The sequence below is a fragment of the Pieris napi genome, chromosome 6 (assembly GCF_905475465.1).
Source record: "Pieris napi chromosome 6, ilPieNapi1.2, whole genome shotgun sequence".
In the NCBI taxonomy this organism is placed as follows: Eukaryota; Metazoa; Arthropoda; class Insecta; order Lepidoptera; family Pieridae; genus Pieris; species Pieris napi.
In genome coordinates this window covers 5467166-5488436 of record NC_062239.1, presented here as the reverse complement: position 1 = coordinate 5488436, position 21271 = coordinate 5467166, and the positions used below count along the sequence as shown (strand labels likewise).

Sequence of the window (21271 nt, the reverse complement as noted above, 5' to 3'; positions counted from 1 at the left end):
GACGTGTCCTATCTACAGGCATCATAAACAAAGGTTGTTTTTGAACGCATTTTGTCAATTAATTAAATTAAGTAAAAATGGAATGCAATAATGTTTTTTATATAAATAATGAATCCAACTATTTCCATTTGACAAAGATGCTAACATAATAAGTACCAAGTGTTTACTTACACGAAAATGTAAATCAAACAAGATTTACTGTGAGTTTTGAGGATCAATTTACATTTATTTCGACCGGTCATAACTATAAGTGAAGATTTCCTATTAATATAGGATAATACCTATCTATGATTACGGCTTCTAAAGGTAACCATATCCCCGTATATATGGGGCGTGGGTCAAATTGACCATACAATTCATCATTCAATTGTTTTATTGACGACTTTTAAGCAAGTATGGTATCAGTATTATGTATCTGATACCCATCGGTATTTTGTACAGTTTGTCAAAGAAGATTATGTATGTTTTATTTATGGCAAATATTTCCAAATTTAACACATCTAGAAATTACAAGAATAATTTCCACTTACAAAATTAAGTATAATAAGACTCAAGATGACTCATTGTATTAGATAGTAGGGGATGAAGGGCAGGAATGAAAGCGAGACCGTAGACGCCAGTCGGGCGGGAGCCATCCGTAGAGATCATGAGAGGCTGCGCTCAGTACCTATTCACTAGCCGTGTTGATAGCTGTGCCGAAACATTCACAAAATGCGCTTACAAATAATCATACCTTTCTTATTCTTAATCAACTCATTAGAAACCAAAGAAGTAACACAAGATACAATTAAAAAGTCACTAGAAGAACACCAAGGGCATATATTGGTCAATAAAAGTAAATTAAAAAATACACATCTTAAAATCGCTAATGTTACGAAAGTTAAAATAAAAACCACTCTGAGAAAACCTCCAGATGTACCAACTCTTATTACTCGTGAACGGTAAGTTTTTTTACATAGAATTAAATAGATAATTTGGTTGTATTCCTTAATCTCTCACTAACGGTAAAATATTTAATGTCACATAATAAAAAATAATGTTTAGTTTATTTCGTAATCCTACAGCTAACATAAATTAATATAACAAAAACAATAACTAACATTAAAATATAATAACTAAAATATATTATTAAAAGGAGTCCCTTTAGGCAAGGTTCCGAAGATACTGACAACGTTCCCCCTTTAAATAGCTATACTAATTCTTTGTGCGAGGTAGCCGCCAGCTCTTCGGTCTCCTGTGATGTCGTCTCAGTTATAATTATGTTTAGTGTTTTTATATAAACAAAATAACTAATATAACATAATAATAATTTCAAAAACATTTAATAAAATATTTAATTGTCAGTCTCAAGCAATGGGCATATGAAATCCACGAGCATTTATTTGAAATAGAAAAAAAAGTAGTACGACGGGATGTGTTGTCTCAAAGTTTCTCAAACATCAAGATAGAAATGAGGAATGGATCAGCAATTTTACAAAGAGCTTCAAGAGCTCTCGAAGATCTGTTGGACAGGCGAGGGAAAGCGGCGGAGGCAATTATGAGGAAAGCGGAAGAGCTATCAACATACATTTTGGAAAATAAAATACAACCACCCCCAGACTATATGTTTGATCATAGCGTTGTGAGTAGCTTGATTTTTTTTATGTTTTTAACAGTATTTATTTAATATTTATAAATAATAAGTAACTATATATTCATTTGTTTGTCAGTAATTTTAGGGTTTGTTTTAATTTTGCGTGCTGTTAATCCGCAATAACAAATCCATTTCGTCAAGTATGTTAATTTTTTATGTTCACAAAAAATATAAATAATAAATTAATTATGTTAACCGGCGCTATATTTTAAGTACTTTAAGCGCCATAGTTAATGGTCGTTCACTTGAAGTGCTTGAAGTACAAACAAGGAAAATGAATTACACATTGATTTACTTAATATTTGAATTGTGAACATTTCAACTGATCAAACCATTCGTTTACAGTACAGTGTCATAAATGCAGTTAAACGTTATATGCACTTTCGTGGCTAATTGAAATCAGGAATCTTATTAAATTTCTTTAAACAAATAAATAAAAACATCGTTTAGCATTTGTATGTTGTAATAAATTCTCAATTTCAGGATTTAGATGTACTAAAGCAAGCGGTGCCAACTGAAAGTGAATGGGAGCTATCATCTTCCTGTATCAGTACAGATAAAATAAAACTTCAAAAGAGTTCACATTTCAATGCACAAGTTTCATTGGATTCTAGTAGCGTTCATGTCGTTGCCGAAGTTTTTGCTTGTGGTATGGTACTAAAATATAATCATTCAAATTTTTCATTCAGTTAATGTTAAATATTAAATACTAATACTTAAATCATTTTAACAATAACTTTCCTTTTATGTAGATCATAGAGTTCTACCACATATTTATTGGTCGGAAAATCTTCTTGCTACTTTTCGTGAGAACTACGCTCAAGATGCCACACTGGACTTTCAATACTTCTGCAGTGCAAAAGGATTTCTAAGACATTATCCTGGTAAAATCTATTTAAATATTTTAACTCCAATGAATTTAAATATTCATAAAAAAAAATTCATAAAAGATGGCTCAGAAAAATAGTACGTATAAACACATAAGAAAAGCTGGTTACATTGAATAGATTCTGTACCTTCGCTTCTCACTTAAAGTAGGCCACAACCACCTTAACAAAGCAAAAGCGTCGAAAGCTTTTTAGAACGAACGGTGTCATATATGCTGGATGTCTTCTATGAGATTTGAGGACTTGAATTTTCTTTAATATAACAATGGTTGGGCACTCTGCGTACAAAATAGGGATAAAAATTAGATTTTGAAGTGAAACTTCTTTATCGGGGTTGGAAAAAAATTTAGTGTAACATTTTTCAGTTACGCGTCACATGTTTCGGTTACGCGTCACATGTTTCGGTTACGCGTCACATTTGACCGTTACGCGCGTCTTTTTCTCGTCCCTACCACGGTTGATTCGAAGAGATTCTAAACCATTAATAACAAAAATTTATAATAACTATAACAATGATACTAAAAATTATATTACAATTTATGAAATTCTGTAATAATCTTAGTGGTAATAAGGTAAAATGAAATAATTGTATTATTTGTATTCAAGTCTGTGATATTAAAAGCCTTTTGTTAAACTTTATCTAATTTAACTTTATTTAACCAATTTCTGTAAAGTTAGTTGCATATAGATAATTTTTCGAAAAATAAGGTCATAAAGAAGTTTCACTTCTAACGTGTGTACACTAGTACACGCACATTTTTTTTTCTAAATCCCTCAAATTACTCTTTCTCATTCTATCACTGTAAATTCTGGATCTATTATTACTAGATATTTGTCTGGTATGTACTAATACATAAATGATCAGACCTATAATGTATAAAGAAAAATGACACTAATTGCATTGACAGAAAAATATTAGCAAAACAAACGCAACAATTTTTAGTCGCATTATATGTCACGCATCGATTGTTAGTTGATTTAAATAATCTTGCACCATTTTATAGTACAATTTTAGTCATAAATTCTTTTTGACGTTAATAATTGTACCGATACCAATACCTACACGTTTTTGTTTTATATAGCTGCTTTATGGCAAAGTCTATACAATTTGAACGTGGAAGCGGAGGATGTGTACGACTGTCGTTTGAGGCCATGGTATGTGAGTGCCAGTGGCGCACCAAGAGATGTACTCATTCTACTTGACGCATCGGGATCGATGGCTAACTCATCTAATCAAATTATTGGTACAAATATTTATGTATTAAATTATTAAAATCGTTAATATACATGGTTAATATACGTTACATTGCGTTTTTTATAAAAATAGATTAAAAGTATAGAATAATATAGACTCATGGATCATGGGTCTCTGCAGGAAAACACTAACGTGAAATTAATTGGTACCACAAATAAAACTTGTTGGTTTTTTTTTGTCATATTGAATGAAAGCTTGGTCGGCCTAAACTGTCATTTAATAAAAACGCGGGAGAACTTCAAAAGAATAAGGTTTTTAAAAAGATATTTACTCTTTCTAGCCGAATTATTCACATCAACTCTCCTTAACGCTCTGACGGATGATGATCAAGTGAATGTCTTAAGATTCAATGTTGTGGTCGAATCGCCAATTAGCTGCTTTAATGATAAACTTGTACCGGTAAGTAAGCAAAACAAAATAAAAACTTTTTTATCAAGATAATACGCACGTAGGTACGTCTACGTATTATATTATAAGGGAAATACAAAGACAATGTGTCATATGACAATTATGTTCAATATCCGGTTTCGTATTTGATTCGAACCTCGACGTCGTTAGAGTCGCTTTACTCATTATACTCAAACGCAATAATGGGTCTATGCCTCGTAGATCGTCGCTTTTGGTATCTTTTATGTGATCATTATAGGTTTATTCCAGGCAAACCACGTAAACTCAGCAGCAATGATGTCGGCACTTAAACGCCAGGCATTGGTTAACGAATCGTTAATTGGAGATGTTTTAACGTATTCAGTACGTTTGCTTCAAAAGCAGAATACATTGAATAGACCACGCGCTTGTCAACAGGCAATCGTATTGGTCACTGACAGTCTTTATTATAATTACACTGTTTTGATGCGACGCCTCGACCCCGAAGGGAAGATCAGGTAATATGAAATGACACACGCTCATTAGGGCTAGAACCTTTCTCTTTGGCGCACTTTGAAAGACACTTGATAAATTATTTTAAGTACTGAACAGAAACAAATATAATTTTGAAATTTTATAATGAAGTTTTGTCGTAGGCTCTTTGTAATGTGGCTTCACGATCGCAATGGTCTGCGAGATTACACTCGTTTGTATGGGGAATCGGTGAGTTGTGAGAGAGATGGTTATTTTGCAGAGTTCATTTCTCACTCTGAGATCACAGAACAAGTAATGAGAATTCTAAGAGTGTTAGAGCGTCCTCTAGTGGCGCAAAGGGAACAACGATTACGGACCTATAGTGATGTGTATGCGCATATTGAGGTAAGTTAGTGTTATGTTTTTGAGCAACTTTGACGGTGAAAAATCTACCTAGCGTCGCAGATTTATGTATTTTTTTTATAATTATAATAAAGTATATCTAACAATGCACGAACAATGTTTGTTTTTCCAAAGTATCGCATTATAAAACTATAATAAATTAATAATAGTAAAAGGGTCATCGTATGTAAATAACATGGGATGACAAATATATAGGTAATTGTGACCAATCTATGTATGTCATGTATTTGTACATTATTTATACGTTAAAAGTTAAAAACAAAAAGAGCTAATGACCCTGAAACGCTTAGTGACGTTATTCATAATTTTTTCTAAGATCCATATCGATCACGGGGTTTTTTAACAAAAAAAGGGCTATAACGCAATAGTTTATTATAATGATTTGGAAAAATATTAGGATCCAAGACGTGGAGAATTTCATTGGCAACAAAAAGAAAGCGCCGAACAAGAATACCGGTACAAAAGGTTAAGACAAAATAAAGATTTGTTCCTCAAAAATCTGTATAAGGATGATATGCATATGTACAACTTGGTAAGTAATATTTTTTACATTAAAGTATTTTATACTAACTAGATAGGAACAATGAGCCGTCGGGAACTTTGGGTCCTTCAAGAAAAGAGCGCAACGCACTTGCAAGCCTTTTGAAAGTGTTAATGTTCATAGGCGGGTGTTTCAGGTGAGCGGATAGTACCCTCGTTTGGCCCGTTCTCTAAATAAAAAGATAGAAGAAGAGACGAGAAATAATATATTGTAATTGTAAAATACAATAAACTTAACCTTATCAATACAGCTTTGTCCGTTTGAACATACGTTGAACTCTTTCCTAGAATAAAATATATTAAATCCTTGTATTTAATTTAAATAATAAAAGGTACAAGACTCGTAGAGGATCTACGCTATTACGTAAAACTTCGTAGTTGTTTTTTTTAATGGAAATGGAATATAATAAATATCATAATATATAATAATCAAATGTTATGATAGTTATTCTCGTGATATATACAATATTATAAATGTTATAGTGGTTTGGTATACATAGAATATTAATAATAGTTAATATTAATCCTATGTTAATAAAGGCTGGTGATTGAGACCTTTTGTATAAGAATCAAAATTCGTTTATTCATACAGGATTACATTAATGATCGGAGGTTCAAAGTAATCTCGAGGAAACTGCGTAAGCTTACACATTCCATTCTAATCCCTTTTGTTCCCATTTCAGGATAAAAAGGGTCAATATTATGAAGGCGAAGACATGAACTATCGCTTGCAAGTGAGCGTTTCAGTTCCAGTTTTCGAAAGCACGACTATTGAGGTAATTGCTAATTACTAATTATTTATTGAAAAATGTATAATTATAATGTATTTTATACTTTTGTATTGAGTGGTTTTGATAAATGGTTTATTTTACAGAACATAACTATTCAATTGGACGAGGTATGAATCGTATAATTTTATCAAACATATAATATGTAATATTATTTAATCGATTTGTTATCTGGCAGTTTAGTAACATTTAAAAACAATCTTAGGTTAGTACCTAGGATTGTTTTCGCGAATGTTTTCTTATGATAGAACTCTTTAAATATATATACTTTTTTTATACACATTTTGAAATCAATGGACTTTCCAGGAAATATAATATTAGTTTTATTTCAGGAAATGCAACGTAATGCTACGCGGGCGGTAAATATAATTTTTGAGCTAATATCGTAAAGAAATCTATTGATAAGATATCGTTAATTTTATTAAATCTTTTTGATTAAATCTTACATAACGTAATAATTATTTAATGGATTAAAGATAAATCGCTTTCTGTAATAGAATATATTTATGAAGTGGAAATATCTCTTCTAATAAATATTAGTTATTGTTGTAAAAGTTAAAAAAATCACGATCTTTAAATGAAATAAATGTTTTGCGTTCTAGTATCCAGTAAATCGTCTCCTAGGAGTTGCTGGAGTTGACATACCATTGGATCATTTAAAACTCATATTGCCATTTTTTCTGGTATGTATATTGTATACATATAGGTAACGTATGTTAAAACCTATTTAATTTGATAATCGAGTGTGCTAAAGTCAGGGTGTGACAACATAACGAAAGTCAAAACGGTGCGTTTGATCGTGATAGATCAAAAATTACGTTTTATGTCGCGTGTTGGAACTGTGACGCTGTTGATCAACAACGAACAAAAGAAACGCGCCATCGTATCGTCTGTTGTTAAAATTTTATTTTACTCATACAGATGCTGGTGTTTGATTAACAAAGTTGCTCGTTAGAGTTAGAGATATTAGCGAGACTTAGACTAAGTCCTCTAAGATCCAAACTGGGTGTTTGCCTTCGAAACTATCATCTTATTAGTTATTTCGTACTATCCTAATCATCTGCCTGGCGTACACGTGAATAACACAAACAATTTGAACGAAAATTAAAAAAAAGGTCGAGAGAGATAATAAAGAAAAGGAGAAAAAGATCTTATTTTAATTATAGATAGGCGCAAGCGGAACCATGTTCATAGTTGATCATCGCGGTAATATCGTACTGCACAACAATACAAAACCTGTCGTGAGTATTAACAGTATTTTATATTACTTACATTTGGACTAAAGTAATGTTAGTTCTCAAGCAAATGAGTCGGTAACTTAGGATTAACTTTTGCCTAATGCTAGTAATATGCAATTTTGCATGACAACAAAACACAGGACATAGAGCACCTCCTAAAACGCCTAAACCTATATTTCAAGACAAGAATAAGTTCGTTGATAAAATTACTATTTAATTTCTTTGTGATATTTACGATATGAGAAAACTTAAAAGTAAATAGTATGTAATGTATATATAGTTTAAAAAGTTTATAAGCTAAATAGAATAATAATATAATGCCTTTTTTATTGTAATGATCCAATGTTTACGATATAAAATATGTACTAAATATTATGATGAATATTTTACAAAGGGTATAAGATGCATTATATTTTTGATCGTTTCTAGTTTGACGGCGATATCCTAAAACCTGGATATCGTACTGTAGACATCTTAGATGTGGAGCAACCAGGAATAGATCATTATCCCAGACATTACCCACAAGAATGGCTCGATGTAAGAATTATTCATTTTATCTATAGAACAATGTATTATTTTTTATTTATATATATTATAAAGACAAATGTCAAAAAATTATAGTACAGTTTTCTCGATTAAGAAAAAAACATGTTTTAATTTAGCCCTTAAAGCACTCTGAATTTATTTACATAAGTTCTGCCAAATTAGTAGCTTCAAAGTTCACTTCAATTTTAGTTTCGTCAAGCACTGGTAATTGACGAACCTAATGGCTCAAGGTCGATGTACGTCAAGAGTATTTTCGAAGGTGGTATGAGAGCCATAATAGAAGTAAAGGATTACCATTGGCAGAGGATTCATGACCATTACACACTGGTTGTCTCTTTGCCTAAGTATAATTTATTACATGCAGTACCAGATGGAAAATTTACACAAGAGTTAGGCGAGGAAGCTTATAAAGCATTATGGAACACCGATTTTGCCGTCCATCCTGAGTGGTTTGTATGTTAAATGAAACTTAAGATTTTAGACCTTGGCTTTTGTTTTATAATGAAAATGTTATTCAGCGTAGTATTACAAATCCAAACTTTCGTATACCTAAATTAAGTCCTACTCCCCAACATGATTTCGGAAGATTGAATAGCAAAATAACTAACCAAATAATATACTTTCGAATAAATCTTATGCATTTTCCAACAGTTATTTTGTTTCTTTATATATAAGTGTCTGTGAGCTTGGTGAAGTGAAACTGATTTTGTCTTAAGCTTTTTATACGAAGATTATATTTAATTGTAGGCTCTACTGCAGACACGTGGAACCACATTTTGATTCCCGGAAGTTTGAAATACTGCATTTCCTTAGAAGAAGGAAAGACGAACCTAACTTCGCGATGCAAAAGATTAAACACATCTTTGCAGCGTTTCCACCAACATTACTTGAAAAAACCTATCACTGTACGGTATCAAAGTTTACCATTGCTTAATTATACTTAGTTTATGGCCGGGTTCATAGACGTTCTACTCGGCATTTTTTTCATATTCACTTAGAAATCTTCTTACGACTACGAAAAATATAAATAAAGCGCTTCCAAACGGACACTAAATAGTGGGCAAGATGTGCAAGTAAAGTTTTTCAGGCTTTGATATCATTTCTCTTGTGTATTTATCATTTCACTGACATTTGTTCAAAATTACCGTGACTTTAAAAAAACAATACGTGCTAATTAAATATGTGTGCCTAAATTATAATCGTTTCTATCATATAACTCGATTGATTACTATTTATTCAATGAATTTTACATGCAAGGCCTGTTATATTGCGAAAAAAAAATGTTTTATAATTATTGCATGCTGATCATCCACTTTCTTGCAAAAAAAATTAATTTAGTTAATACTAATCATTTATTCCAATTAGATAACATAGATATTAGCTGAGAATTACATTTTACACAAAATATGAGATTAGAAGACCTTTTACATACAAAAATCTTAAGTTCGTGGTATTAGAAAATATAACAAAATACGCATACACACAACTATAATAAAAAAAATATTAGTAACAAAATAAAATAGACTTTATTGTTTTTAGAGTGACTTTATCTCAATTTTTATAGGTAATGAAGAGCTGATGGCACGATTAAGTCACGAGGCAGTTGCGACGAAGCAATGGGCACTCGAGCACGAAGATCCTGACACAGAAAGGGAATGCTCTGGTTGTCTTCTTGGCTCCAATACTGCTTTCTTTGCCACAGGTATATCTTATTTCTTTAACTATAAAGTAAATTCAACCAATATCAAGTCTACGAGTATTAAATAGGGAGAATAGTTTCTAAACAATTGAAGAAAAAATCTGCGTTTTTGTTTCTATACATAAATCTGATGTATAAAATTCTCGTGTCCCGGTGTTTGTAGTTAAACTCCTCTGAAATAGCTTGACTGATTCTCATGAAACTTTGTGTGCATATTGGGTATGTCTGAGAATCGGACAACATCTATTTTTCATCCCTCTAAATTATTATTTTTTTATTTTTAGATAAAAAATTTTTTTTATGATACAGCATTAAAAAATACATACAACCCCTAATTTTCACCCCTCTACGATCAATCCCTATTTTTTATTATAAATTTTTATTTATTTATTTATTTATTTATTTATTTATTTTCTCACAAAAACTTAAACTTAGGACATAAGGAAGTGACAGTTATATTATACTTCTGTTTATGAAAAAAGCAAGTCTGTGTGAGACTGATGCCTGCTAAAGGTAATAGTACCTGTGTTACAGGTCATCAGGCCTCCACCACTTCGGATCGACAGAAGATACAATACAATACAATACAATACAAACCATTACATTACAATACATTACATTACAATATATAGAGGAAACCACATAGGGTATGTGTGTAGGTGTAAATTATGTGTATGTGTGTGGGTGTGAGTCTGTGTATGTTTTATATTTTATTGCTTAAGTGTTAGTCTATTAAAGCTAAAACTATTATACTAAAAATTTATTCCCTATTATTAACAAAGATTAGAATCAACTTTAAACTCAACTATTTAATTATTGTCAGCATTTTTTCTGTTTCCTCATAGTTGAGGTCCAGTAGCCACAGTGCAACCGTCTTCTTGCACTCGTATTTAGTTAGGGGATATGTGGAAACGCATGAGTTGACCTTATTATACAAGTAATCCCCCAAAAAACAGAAGAATTTCTGGGCAAAACTTGTGCGAAAGGGCTTCGAAGTGATCACTATGCCTTTTCTACGCTTGTTATCTTTAAGGTGTTGGTCATAATTGATAAGTGAGTGCTTGCGTAAAATTGTGGCAAGAATGAACATTTGACGCACAGAGAGTACCTTCCAATGTCTGTATACCTCTGTGGTGGGACAAATGAAGGGAAGGGAGGCACTAACCTTGAGTATTGCCCTCTGAGCTCTCTCCACTTTCAGAAGGTGGGTTTTTGCTGAGCCACCCCAAGTGGAGATGCAATAGCTCAGAATGGATTGACCTAGCGACAGGTAGACAGTTTTTATAATTGTGTTATTAGCAATGTGCCTCAAAATTTTGAATACATATATCAGTTTTCTAATTCTACCTGCCAGTAGGTCAATATGAGCCTGGAAATTTAGATAGGTATCTAGTATGACTCCCAAGTACTTCACTGTGCCTGCGGAGTTGAGCTTTGGACACCCGCAGTGCTCCCCGGTCAGACATGAACCAGCATGTGACACAAGTACCTGACCAGAAGGAATGTCGCGCCTGGACATTGCGAAGGTCATGAATTTGGTCTTTTCGGTATTAAGGGCCAGAGAACTGCGATGTAGCCAATCCGATACCAAATTCAGACCCCGCTGAGCATGTCGAAAGGCCTGAAACCAATCTTGACCATGGAACACTAAGGCTGCGTCATCAGCAAAGGCAACAATTTTTCCATTTCTTAGGTTCATCCCACATAATTCATTAATGTAAATGAGGAACAATGTGGGCCCAAGAACGCTGCCCTGCGGCACACCAAAGGTGACTGGTAACTCGGTGCTAGTCCACTCTCCCACCCTGACAACTTGCGTGCGTTCAGACATGTAACTCGTAAAGAGTTGGTGAGGCATACCCCTGATGCCCAACCTCTCCATTCTGTGCAAGAGGATTTCTACCGAAACAGTGTCAAACGCCTTGCACAAGTCAATGAACACACCAATCACTTTTTCCCTCCTGTCCATATTCCTAACAATAAAATCTGTCACGCTATGAACTGCGTCATCAGTAGACCTACCGAAACGAAAACCATATTGGGAGTCTGAAATAATATTGTGTTTGTCGAGGAAATCAACCAATCGCCTGTTCAATAATCGTTCCAAGATTTTGGACAGGATGGGAAGTAAAGAGATAGGCCTATAGTTGTCTACAAGGCTTCCGTCACCTCCCTTGTAGATAGGCGTTATTAGAGCTTTCTTGTAGATTTCCGGAAACACACCTGTTTCCATGGAGAGGTTGCATATGTAAGTGATGGGTGGTACCAAAACTTTGGCATGTTGTTTAAGAAGCCGGCCAGATATCATGTCGTTACCAACAGCACATTTATCGCGCAGATTCATCACCAAGCTCTCTACTTCTGATTTGTCAGTGGGCAAGAGGACAAGAGAATTACTTAATGGGGGTGGTGTAGTGGTCGCATAGGAGCGATTACAATTATAATTACCAAGCCCAGCAGCAATGTTTTTCCCCACATTTGCAAGGAATGAATTTACACTGTTTACTTTTTCTTGTGGATTACAATTTTTCATAAGTTCTGTAGATGATGATCTAGGTTTTTTGTATTGAGTAATATTATTGATGGTCTCCCAGAGTTTCCTACTATTTGTATTATGTTTGTTAATTTCATCCCTTTCATATGCACGCCTAGCCTTTTTTAATAACGAATTACAAAATTTTCTGTATCTTTTATATGTCACTGCTAAAATTTCGTCAGCTGGGTTCTTTTTAGTTTTTTTGTGAAGGTTATCCCTGTTACGCATACATCTGAGGAGCCCAGGTGTAACCCAGGGTTTAATAATTCTTTTACGTCTGGGTACAACTATCTCTTTGGTGTTATCGGTAATAGCTTTTGTCAATAAGTCACTAAATAACCTAGCTACCTCATTCACATTTTTCAGACAATACAAATGCGAAAAATCCAGTCCCTGAATCGCTAAATCTAAGCCAGCAAGGTTGATACTGTTTTTATATTGAAGGGGAGTTAGAGGATAGTCCTTTTCGATCTTTAAGAGGAGTGCAACACTGTTATGATCGGTTATGGAAGATTGAATTATAAGGCAGTGTGCTTCATTATCTGATTTAACCATAATATGGTCCAAACATGTTCGGTTGTGGGTAGGAACGTTATACCCGGGGTGGATGTTAAACTCTGCAAGTAGATTCAGATAGTCCCATGAGCGCTGGTCACTTGTCCCTTGTGCAATGTCAATATTTATGTCACCTATAATAATTATGTTTTTATAAGATTTTAATTTGTTTAAAAGTAGGGTTAATGAATTAATAAAAATTAATGGCTCTCTATATCCCGGTGGACGATAGATAGAAATGATGACAGTAGAGGGATCAAATTTAATTACTAAACAGTTAGCGTCATAAAATTCTTGGGGTTCCTCGATGAGTGGACTAGAACCTTTCCTATAATAGACTATGACTCCTTCATTTTGTGTTAAGTTATTTATAGTGGCAGCGTAGTTGTATCCTTGTATATTTGGTATAGATTTAGTAGACGGAAGCCAGCATTCGGTCAAAACGAGTAAATCCCAGGACATATTAATTCGCATTACTAGAGTGATAAAACTATTAATATTACAGGGTAAACTTCTTATATTTTGCGACAGGATTGATAAGGATTTGCTAGTACTTTTGATCACATTTTGACATTCCTCAGGATCACAGATTGAAAATTGAATATTTTTGTATGAATCTAGGTCGTTATATAAAAGGTTACTATCGTTGATTTGTCTATACACTGTGATTTAATTGGGTCGGACTGTGCACACAAATAGGACGAGAATGTAAGTTAAGTTTATTGGTACTTAGGATATAGTATTTTACGATAGTTCTAGCTTGCATAATAGGTATACTAGACTGAATATAGTTGAGTGAGTAGTGTATGAGTAACAATATATGTGTAGTAGTTTTTAAAAATATAGGTTTATCGTATCTGTGGAGTGGTTCAGTATAGGATATTTGTTTGTAGAACGAGTTAAACTTTGTGTAGAATTTAAAAAAAGTGAGGAATTTAAATATAAACAAGAACATTAAAAAACATAAAACTACAATTAACACCAGTCATGCTTTGTTTAGCGAGTTAAGGTGATCTTCATTTTTTATTAGAATGTAAGGAAAGCCGTTCTTCTTCCTAAGATATACGTTACCATTAACAGACCAGCAGTACTCGTACTGTTCTGACTTCGCAATTTCCCTTGCAAGAAAATAGAGGCGCTTTGCTTTAGGTGTTAAATATTCTGATACATATATAGGTGTGCTACCTCCTAGTCCCAAATGGCTGGCGTTCAGCTTGTTAGATCTATTCTCAATGTTGTACTTGCGTGTCGCACTTAAAATGTTGTTCTTTAGGAGGGTGTTCGACAGTTCAACGTTAAGGTTCCAACTCATGTTATCTTTCCTGTTGGTAAAACGGCTAACATCTCTTATATCACCGGAGTGTAACTCAATACTAAGCCCAGAACAAAGTTTCAATATGAGATCGAAAAGCTCCGACTTCGTTGGGGTTGGTGATTGTTTGGGAACATTTCGGATTTCGATGCATGTCTTGTAAATAATGCATGATATACATGGCAAAACGACATTGGCCAGTTCAGCTAGTTTTCTATATAAATATTATTACTTGAAACACAAATATGTAGTCATGCTTAATTTGCAAAAACTCAAAAAATATTATCAGTATATTTATCTGTTATGTGTTCAATACAATTAAAAGATAAATTATCATGATATGATATAGCCATTTAAGATTTGTTTAAAAATAATACTATTCAAGATAGAAATAAAAATCTGAAAATTCACTCATGATTGACAGAAAGCGGTTTAACCCGTTGGCAATTATACCACGCGACTACGGCACATGCTGATCCCCCCGAGGGTTCAGTATGGTCATTGGGACCAGAAGAACCTCTTTACCGCCGTGCTACAGCCAATCCTGACACTTTGGTCATTCATGCACCAATACCACCTGTGATGCTTTTGAGGAATACTGACTCTAGCCCACCTGCTGTAAGTTTCTGTTTCACGTTAGTTTTTGCCATTGAGAACTTGAAAATATTTGAAATTGATACGTGAAACCTATATTAAACTAGTGGACCCGACAGACGTTGTCCTGCATGATATTTCAAGCAATTAGTAAAGCAAAGTATGAAAGTACCGACTGCAGCGCCATTTGGCGGGCTGATTTGTGAATCTAAACCATTCCCAGATCCCCTTGAACACACACAAAAAATTTCATCAAAATCGGTCCAGTCGTTTGAGAGAAGTTCAGTGACATACACACTCACAGAAGAATTATTCAGCTTAAAGGAACCTAAGTCGAATTGGTTCGAAAATACTTCAGTGGGCAGCTGGTCCCAAATAGTGGCAAAAACTGCCTTATAAAACACTTAGTCGTGGAACGACCGACGTCGAGGTGATACGGATGGAATTTTGTATTCTACCTTGACGTCCGATGATGAAATACAAAATATGGAAATGCAGGCACATATCTTAAGATTAACCGTAGTTCGAGCTTTTACAGTAACACATATATTGTTGAACATCTAATAAGGGTCGTCGGCTTTTTACGGTTTTCACGGTCGGTTACACACATTACCTACATATTGAATTTTAAGCGATATTGAATAACATAACTTATACATTTGCTCTTTAGTTAGATGAACGTTGGCAATGGCTTACTGCGGCGCGTACTTTGGGCCATCCGACAAAACATGGCATCATTGGTGTTGCGGGATACCATTTCTATCCTAGACATTTAGACGACCTCCTAGATTCCATCACAAACTTTCATGTAAGTAAAAAAGAACAGTTTCGATGGATCTCAGAAGTATAAATTGATAATTTAAAAATAAACCAAGATTACTATTTTTACTGTAAAAGAGAAATCTAGTTATCGTTCAATAAATTGTATTCGGCGAAAAACATTTAATCTGGTTCCGGGATTTGTGGAGAAAGTGGCCAAAAACATTGATACTCAATTTAACCCGAATGATATGCTGAAATGATATTAGATTTATTATTAATTCATATTAGTCTAAATATGAATAAGTATATTTTTCTATAATAAAATATGTCAGCAAGTATCGGAGAGTAGCTAAAGACAAATTAGTTTCTTATATTCGAAGTTCTCTTAAAGATCTCTTATGTGGTTAGTGATAGATAAATACTCAAATTCGGCAGTGTAACGAAGAAGACGAATCCAAATGTGAACAACGGTGTGACAATGATACTTGGGCGTGTCTTCTAATTGACGAAGAGGGGTGGGTTATAGCAGACCAGACTGAAGATGAAAGAATTAATAAGCATTTGTCTACGGAGCATCCGGCAGCCATGAAGGCATTACTTGATGCTGGAGTGTTCCGTATTCGCTGGGTTCATGATTACCAAGGCGTTTGCTTTCCACCAGAGGATGAGAAAGCAAAGGCTGCATCTACTGTGAGTATTTGTAAAATTATTAATATTAAATGGTTAATTTTTTTTTTTAAAGCAGAGAACATGCCAATCGTTATCATTTTGAAAGATTATCCAAATACTTTACTATTAATTATGTAAGTTATGTATTATATTTAAAATCACAAATAATTTTTCAGAGATTGCCTTCAATAATAATAAGTTTGTGGAGTACAATCAAGATCGTCATTTATGCGTCTCACAATATCTTCACTGTTCTTTATGTCATGATGTCTAGTAAGTACATAACTTAGGTGCATTAATTGAAGCATCGAATAATAGTTCGTTATTTTACACCTACAAAATGGTTTGAATGTATGCGTTGCGTTCAGTTGTGCACACCAACACAACAACGAAAATTATGCAAAACTGTGTTTATATATTTTTTACTTCTTACCAGCTATAGCTACTTGTTTTGGATAGTGTGAGAATTGTGGTCTTAAAATTTTATGGATATACGCAAAGACAATTAAAGTTATTTTTTTAATTGTCTTTGGTTCGAACACACTTATATAAAACTCTCTATCATATATATACTTCTTTTAGTATGTAAGCGTGTTGTGTTACACGTTTCAATTTCACGTATAGTTTCAGACTGGTTTCTGGCAACTTAGAAAGATTCCCTAGCAAAAACTAGTATTGACAAGCCTTACCAAAAACACATAATTAGTAGATTAATCTTTTCAAAGTTTTGAAAGAAAGATTCTAATTACATAGGTAATGTAAGACTATCCCAGTACTGGACTTCAAATATATTTAAGTAAAAAATTGATTTGCTTAAATAAATATTTAACATCTTTGATCCAATAGCCGACGAGCATGCATGTGGTCTAGGCATACTCCTTCGGGCTAATAAGTGTATCAATCAATCGAAATATTGTTTTAACTAAAACCTATTTTTATACAAGACACAATAGTTAGCTGCGATACTGAAACAGAGAAGAAGAAACGTCGCGAACGAATCAGGCATGATTACGAACGTGAAAAGTTTGAGCGACTTTTTGACTCCAAAGTGATTTTGAATCGCACGCGATTTGCTGCTTGTGATAGGACTCGAGCTATTTACGAGTTACAGGTGAGATTTTTATGTGATTAGCACTTGCGAAGCTTTGTCTTTCTTGTTTCTAAATCACTAAAAAATCTTAAAATAATGTTTTCCTAAATAGTACAAACGTATCAAAAATAACCTACAATGTCCATTTCTTACCAAAAAACTTTAGTTAAGGCGGCAAAAGTTATATGTTAAAAAAAATCGCTACCTAATTAACAATATTTCAGCGAAACAAAAATTCCATGGAAGCACTGAATCGCCCCGCGGAAATCTGTGAATGGCCATTAGTCGCCACCGAGGTCCCTCGAACCAATTTACTTCTATTAGCTGTGTTCAAATCTTGCAAAATCTCCATGCAGTTAAACGACTCCTTATATAATGAGCCTGTAAGTAACTGATTGATTTATTGACTTTCAATTTAAGTTCTTGATTGACATTCCCTTTCAGCGACTCAAAACAATGTTTCACTGGGAATCGAAATTAAGACCTCTAGATTACGTTACCAAGCAAGCCAAATAAAACTTATCTTAAAACGGCAACGGACTTGGCGTTGCATGCCATCTGTTAATGTGTGTGTCTATGGACGGCGGTGTCACTTAACATCAGGCGAGCCTCCTGCCCTTAAAACAACTGTGGATAGCAGTCAATAAGTTATATTTATTCTGGTTACATTTATAGATCCTATCCCTAATATATATAATAAGCATAAACTATGTAGACCGAGTGATTATATCGGGCCTGCTAATAAATAATTCAATTAGTTAGCATTTCGATGTTGCAAATAATTAAATGCTGTGAGTTGTGCTCCCAAATACCAGCTTCTTCCTTTTGACCAAATGCAGCGAAGGGCTTTTCGAATTGTCAATCTCCAAGGTATTACTGAAGGGCTTCATTCTCTCTCTCTACGCAGAGACATTGCGTCTCTTTGCGTTTTCTATAAAGTGTTCTACGGTGAGTGTTCTGAAGAATTGTTTGGGTTGATCCCTTCTGCCTCGTTTAAACACCGGTACCAATTCAAAATTTCATCAACATCACCTTGATGGCTGGAAGTCTTCCACAGTTCGTTTCAGAAGGTACTTTCATTAGCGAACTAGCGTACTGTGGAATCGACTTCCCGTGGGGGTCTTCCCTACACCGCTGGGCTGTAGCATGGGCTGCGATAACTGTCCTTTTTGGACGTCCCGTAAGCACGTTTGCCCCCATATTATATATAAAAAAAATACTTGTAGGTGGTAATGGAACAAGATGGCGACGTATTTGGTTCAGCGAGTCGTCTTGCATGCTGGCGGAACCGGATTCCTTTGCCTGCAAGACAACCCCACACAACCTGCTACCCACATAACTTCACATCCGTAAGTCACCACGGTTATTCACCGTTTCACAATCATGTTTACGTATTTTTCAATGATAACAATCTTAAAACTATCAAGAATTCTAATTACGGAAAACAAATTGATAGGATCATGTCTGTACCGATATACACAATCTACAATCACTGCGATATAGTCACTGCCTAAAACGCGCGAACAAAGTTAATTTGACCGCTAAGGATATAAAGGGTTTTTCAACAAGAACTTTGTTTTCTAAAACAAAATAAAACAAAGAATTTAGAGGAAAATGAATAAAATTTTTATTGTATTACAAAGAGAAAAGTTTGGCAATTATGAATGAAAAATGATATCTGGCAAATGTCCACCACGACCACGCTGACAGATGTTGATTCTTTCATCAAAATTTTTAATCACTTTTTGGCAAAATGGAGGGTCTATTTCGTTAATGACATCACGGATTTTGAGTTTTAAGGCTGCAATCGATTCGATTGGCTCCGTATAGACTCTGTCTTTAACATAGCCCCACAAAAAATAATCCAGTGGTGTTAAATCACACGATCTGGCTGGCCACTTAACAGCTGAATTTCGCGAAATTATGCGCTCCGGAAATTTGGTTTGCAATAAATTGATCGTTTCATTGGCTGTGTGACATGTGGCACCGTCCTGTTGAAACCACATTTCAGTGATATCCATGTCATCAATAATAGGCCAAAATTTAGTGGTTAACATCTCGCGATACCGTGATCCATTGACTGTTACCGCATTTCCAGCCTCATCTTCGAAAAAAAACGGCCCAATCACGCCTCCAGACCACATAGTGCACCACACAGTAACACGTTGAGTATGCAAAGCCTTCTCAATAATTGCTTTAGGATTTTCAGAAGCCCAAATGCGACAATTTTGCTTGTTGACGTACCCTGACAAATGAAAATGGGCTTCGTCTGAAAAAATGATTTTTTCAGAAAAACCAGCAGGTTGTTCCTGAATGAACTGAGCGAATCTGCGGCGATTTGAATAGTCGATCAGCTTTAATTCCTGCACCAGTTGAATCTTGTAAGGCTTCAAAGCCAAATCCTTTCGCAAAATTCGCCATGTTGTGCTTTTGGATAACCCCAATTGTTGAGAACGTCGTGAAATTGACAAATTTTGATCTTCTTCAACACTGGCTCACGGCGGCGATGTTTTCTGTTGAACGACCCGGTCGAACACGTGTTGGTGTTGGCACATTTTGTACCGAGCCTGTCGACTCAAATTTCGCGACCAAATTCTTAACAGCGGTCTCAGAAGGACGATTATGCTGGCCGAAAATATCACGAATTTTACGAAATGTAACTTTAACAGAACCACCATTTTTATAGTGGATTTGAATTATTTTAATGCGATTTTCGAGCGAAATTGAATTCATTGTAATAATTGCCAAAGCACCTGCTACGAATACCGCCAAAAACTAAATGTCAAAACTATCACGTTCTCGGTGTTGCCACAATTGAAAAACAAACTTCTTGTTGAAATACCCTATACTACTCGACCTTAGCAGCTCTTCCTTTGTGGTCAACCTACAAATTGCATACATATACAAAACCTATTTAGAACAATGCGAGAATATGAACAAATTTATTTATACTAATATTATAAAGAGGAAAGGTTTGATTTTTTGTTTGTTTGAAATGAATAGACTCTGAAACTACTGGACCGATTTCAAAAATTCTTTCACCGTTGGCAAGCTACACTATTCCCGAGTGACATAGACTATGTTTCATTTTCAAAAAAATTAGGGATGCTTACTAAAACTTGAATAATCTAACCCAAGGTGTAAAAAAATAAACAAAAAACTTCCTTCAATCGCGTGCGCTGTGAAAACTATTAATGATAGAACAAAATGATGTATTACAATTTTCTCGACACATCACTATCTATAATAATAAAATCACTCACACATCACTATCTATAAAAATAAAATACCACCGCTAGAAAAGGCTCTTTATTCGTACCTAGGTATTGATCCTTATCAAAATAATTACCAACGTTTCACATAAGCTACAATTTAATGGCATAACCACCAAAAAAGCATGGTGGATTGGTGTTCTCCTGCCTTTTCTCTTGAATAGTTTACTACTATGTAATATAACAAAAATCTTAGCCACAGCAACGCTTGGCCGAGTCTACCAGTATAAAATAAGTTGATACTTAAATGCATCTCGGTTTTATAACCTATTTTACATTCCACAGGAGGAAGGATACAGACAGTGCGGGCCTTGGCTTCCAGATTCAGAAAACGATGCAAACTCGTTACAATTTAGTAAAATATTTTGGCTATTATTAATTCACTTCGTTTTATATCTCACTTAGTAGCGTAATTGAATTCGTAACCTTGGAATGTAACTTCATACCCGAATTGCAATTAGTCAATAATATCTAGACTAATAAATAATACATAAATCTAGACAAAGTTCAAAAAAGGGTCAATTGGTGAGTTTCGACAATTTGATTAGCAAAAAGCTTGTGTGTCTCGACGTTTTTCTGTCGCTTTTGTGTATGTATAACGTAACAGAATTGTATAATTTTTACTTCTGTTA

General features: G+C 34.3%; 1 protein-coding gene across 1 annotated transcript; it reads left to right on the top strand.

Moving 5' to 3' along the window:
• Positions 1 to 511: 511 nt before the first annotated feature.
• LOC125050295 (voltage-dependent calcium channel subunit alpha-2/delta-4-like) lies at positions 512 to 21058 on the top strand. The gene is made up of 26 exons (XM_047650034.1): positions 512 to 941; positions 1345 to 1621; positions 2117 to 2282; positions 2386 to 2517; positions 3603 to 3764; positions 4056 to 4174; positions 4433 to 4659; positions 4798 to 5020; positions 5436 to 5570; positions 6262 to 6354; positions 6453 to 6476; positions 6699 to 6725; positions 6969 to 7049; positions 7533 to 7607; positions 8034 to 8141; positions 8340 to 8599; positions 8898 to 9055; positions 9715 to 9852; positions 14677 to 14870; positions 15517 to 15654; positions 16044 to 16298; positions 16454 to 16550; positions 17222 to 17388; positions 17592 to 17750; positions 18594 to 18716; positions 20925 to 21058. Exons 1-26 carry the CDS (start codon positions 712 to 714, stop codon positions 21042 to 21044), a joined length of 3888 nt encoding a protein of 1295 aa, XP_047505990.1. The 5' UTR covers positions 512 to 711; the 3' UTR covers positions 21045 to 21058.
• The last annotated feature ends 213 nt before the right edge of the window (positions 21059 to 21271 follow it).

Excerpts from the sequence above, each read along its gene's own strand:
- LOC125050295 (XM_047650034.1), top strand. The coding sequence starts at position 712 with ATGCGCTTACAAATAATCATACCTTTCTTATTCTTAATCAACTCATTA. Across the intron at positions 2,518-3,602 it reads ATTTCTAAGACATTATCCTG|CTGCTTTATGGCAAAGTCTA; the intron begins GTAAAATCTATT and ends TGTTTTATATAG. Across the intron at positions 5,021-5,435 it reads ATGTGTATGCGCATATTGAG|GATCCAAGACGTGGAGAATT; the intron begins GTAAGTTAGTGT and ends GAAAAATATTAG.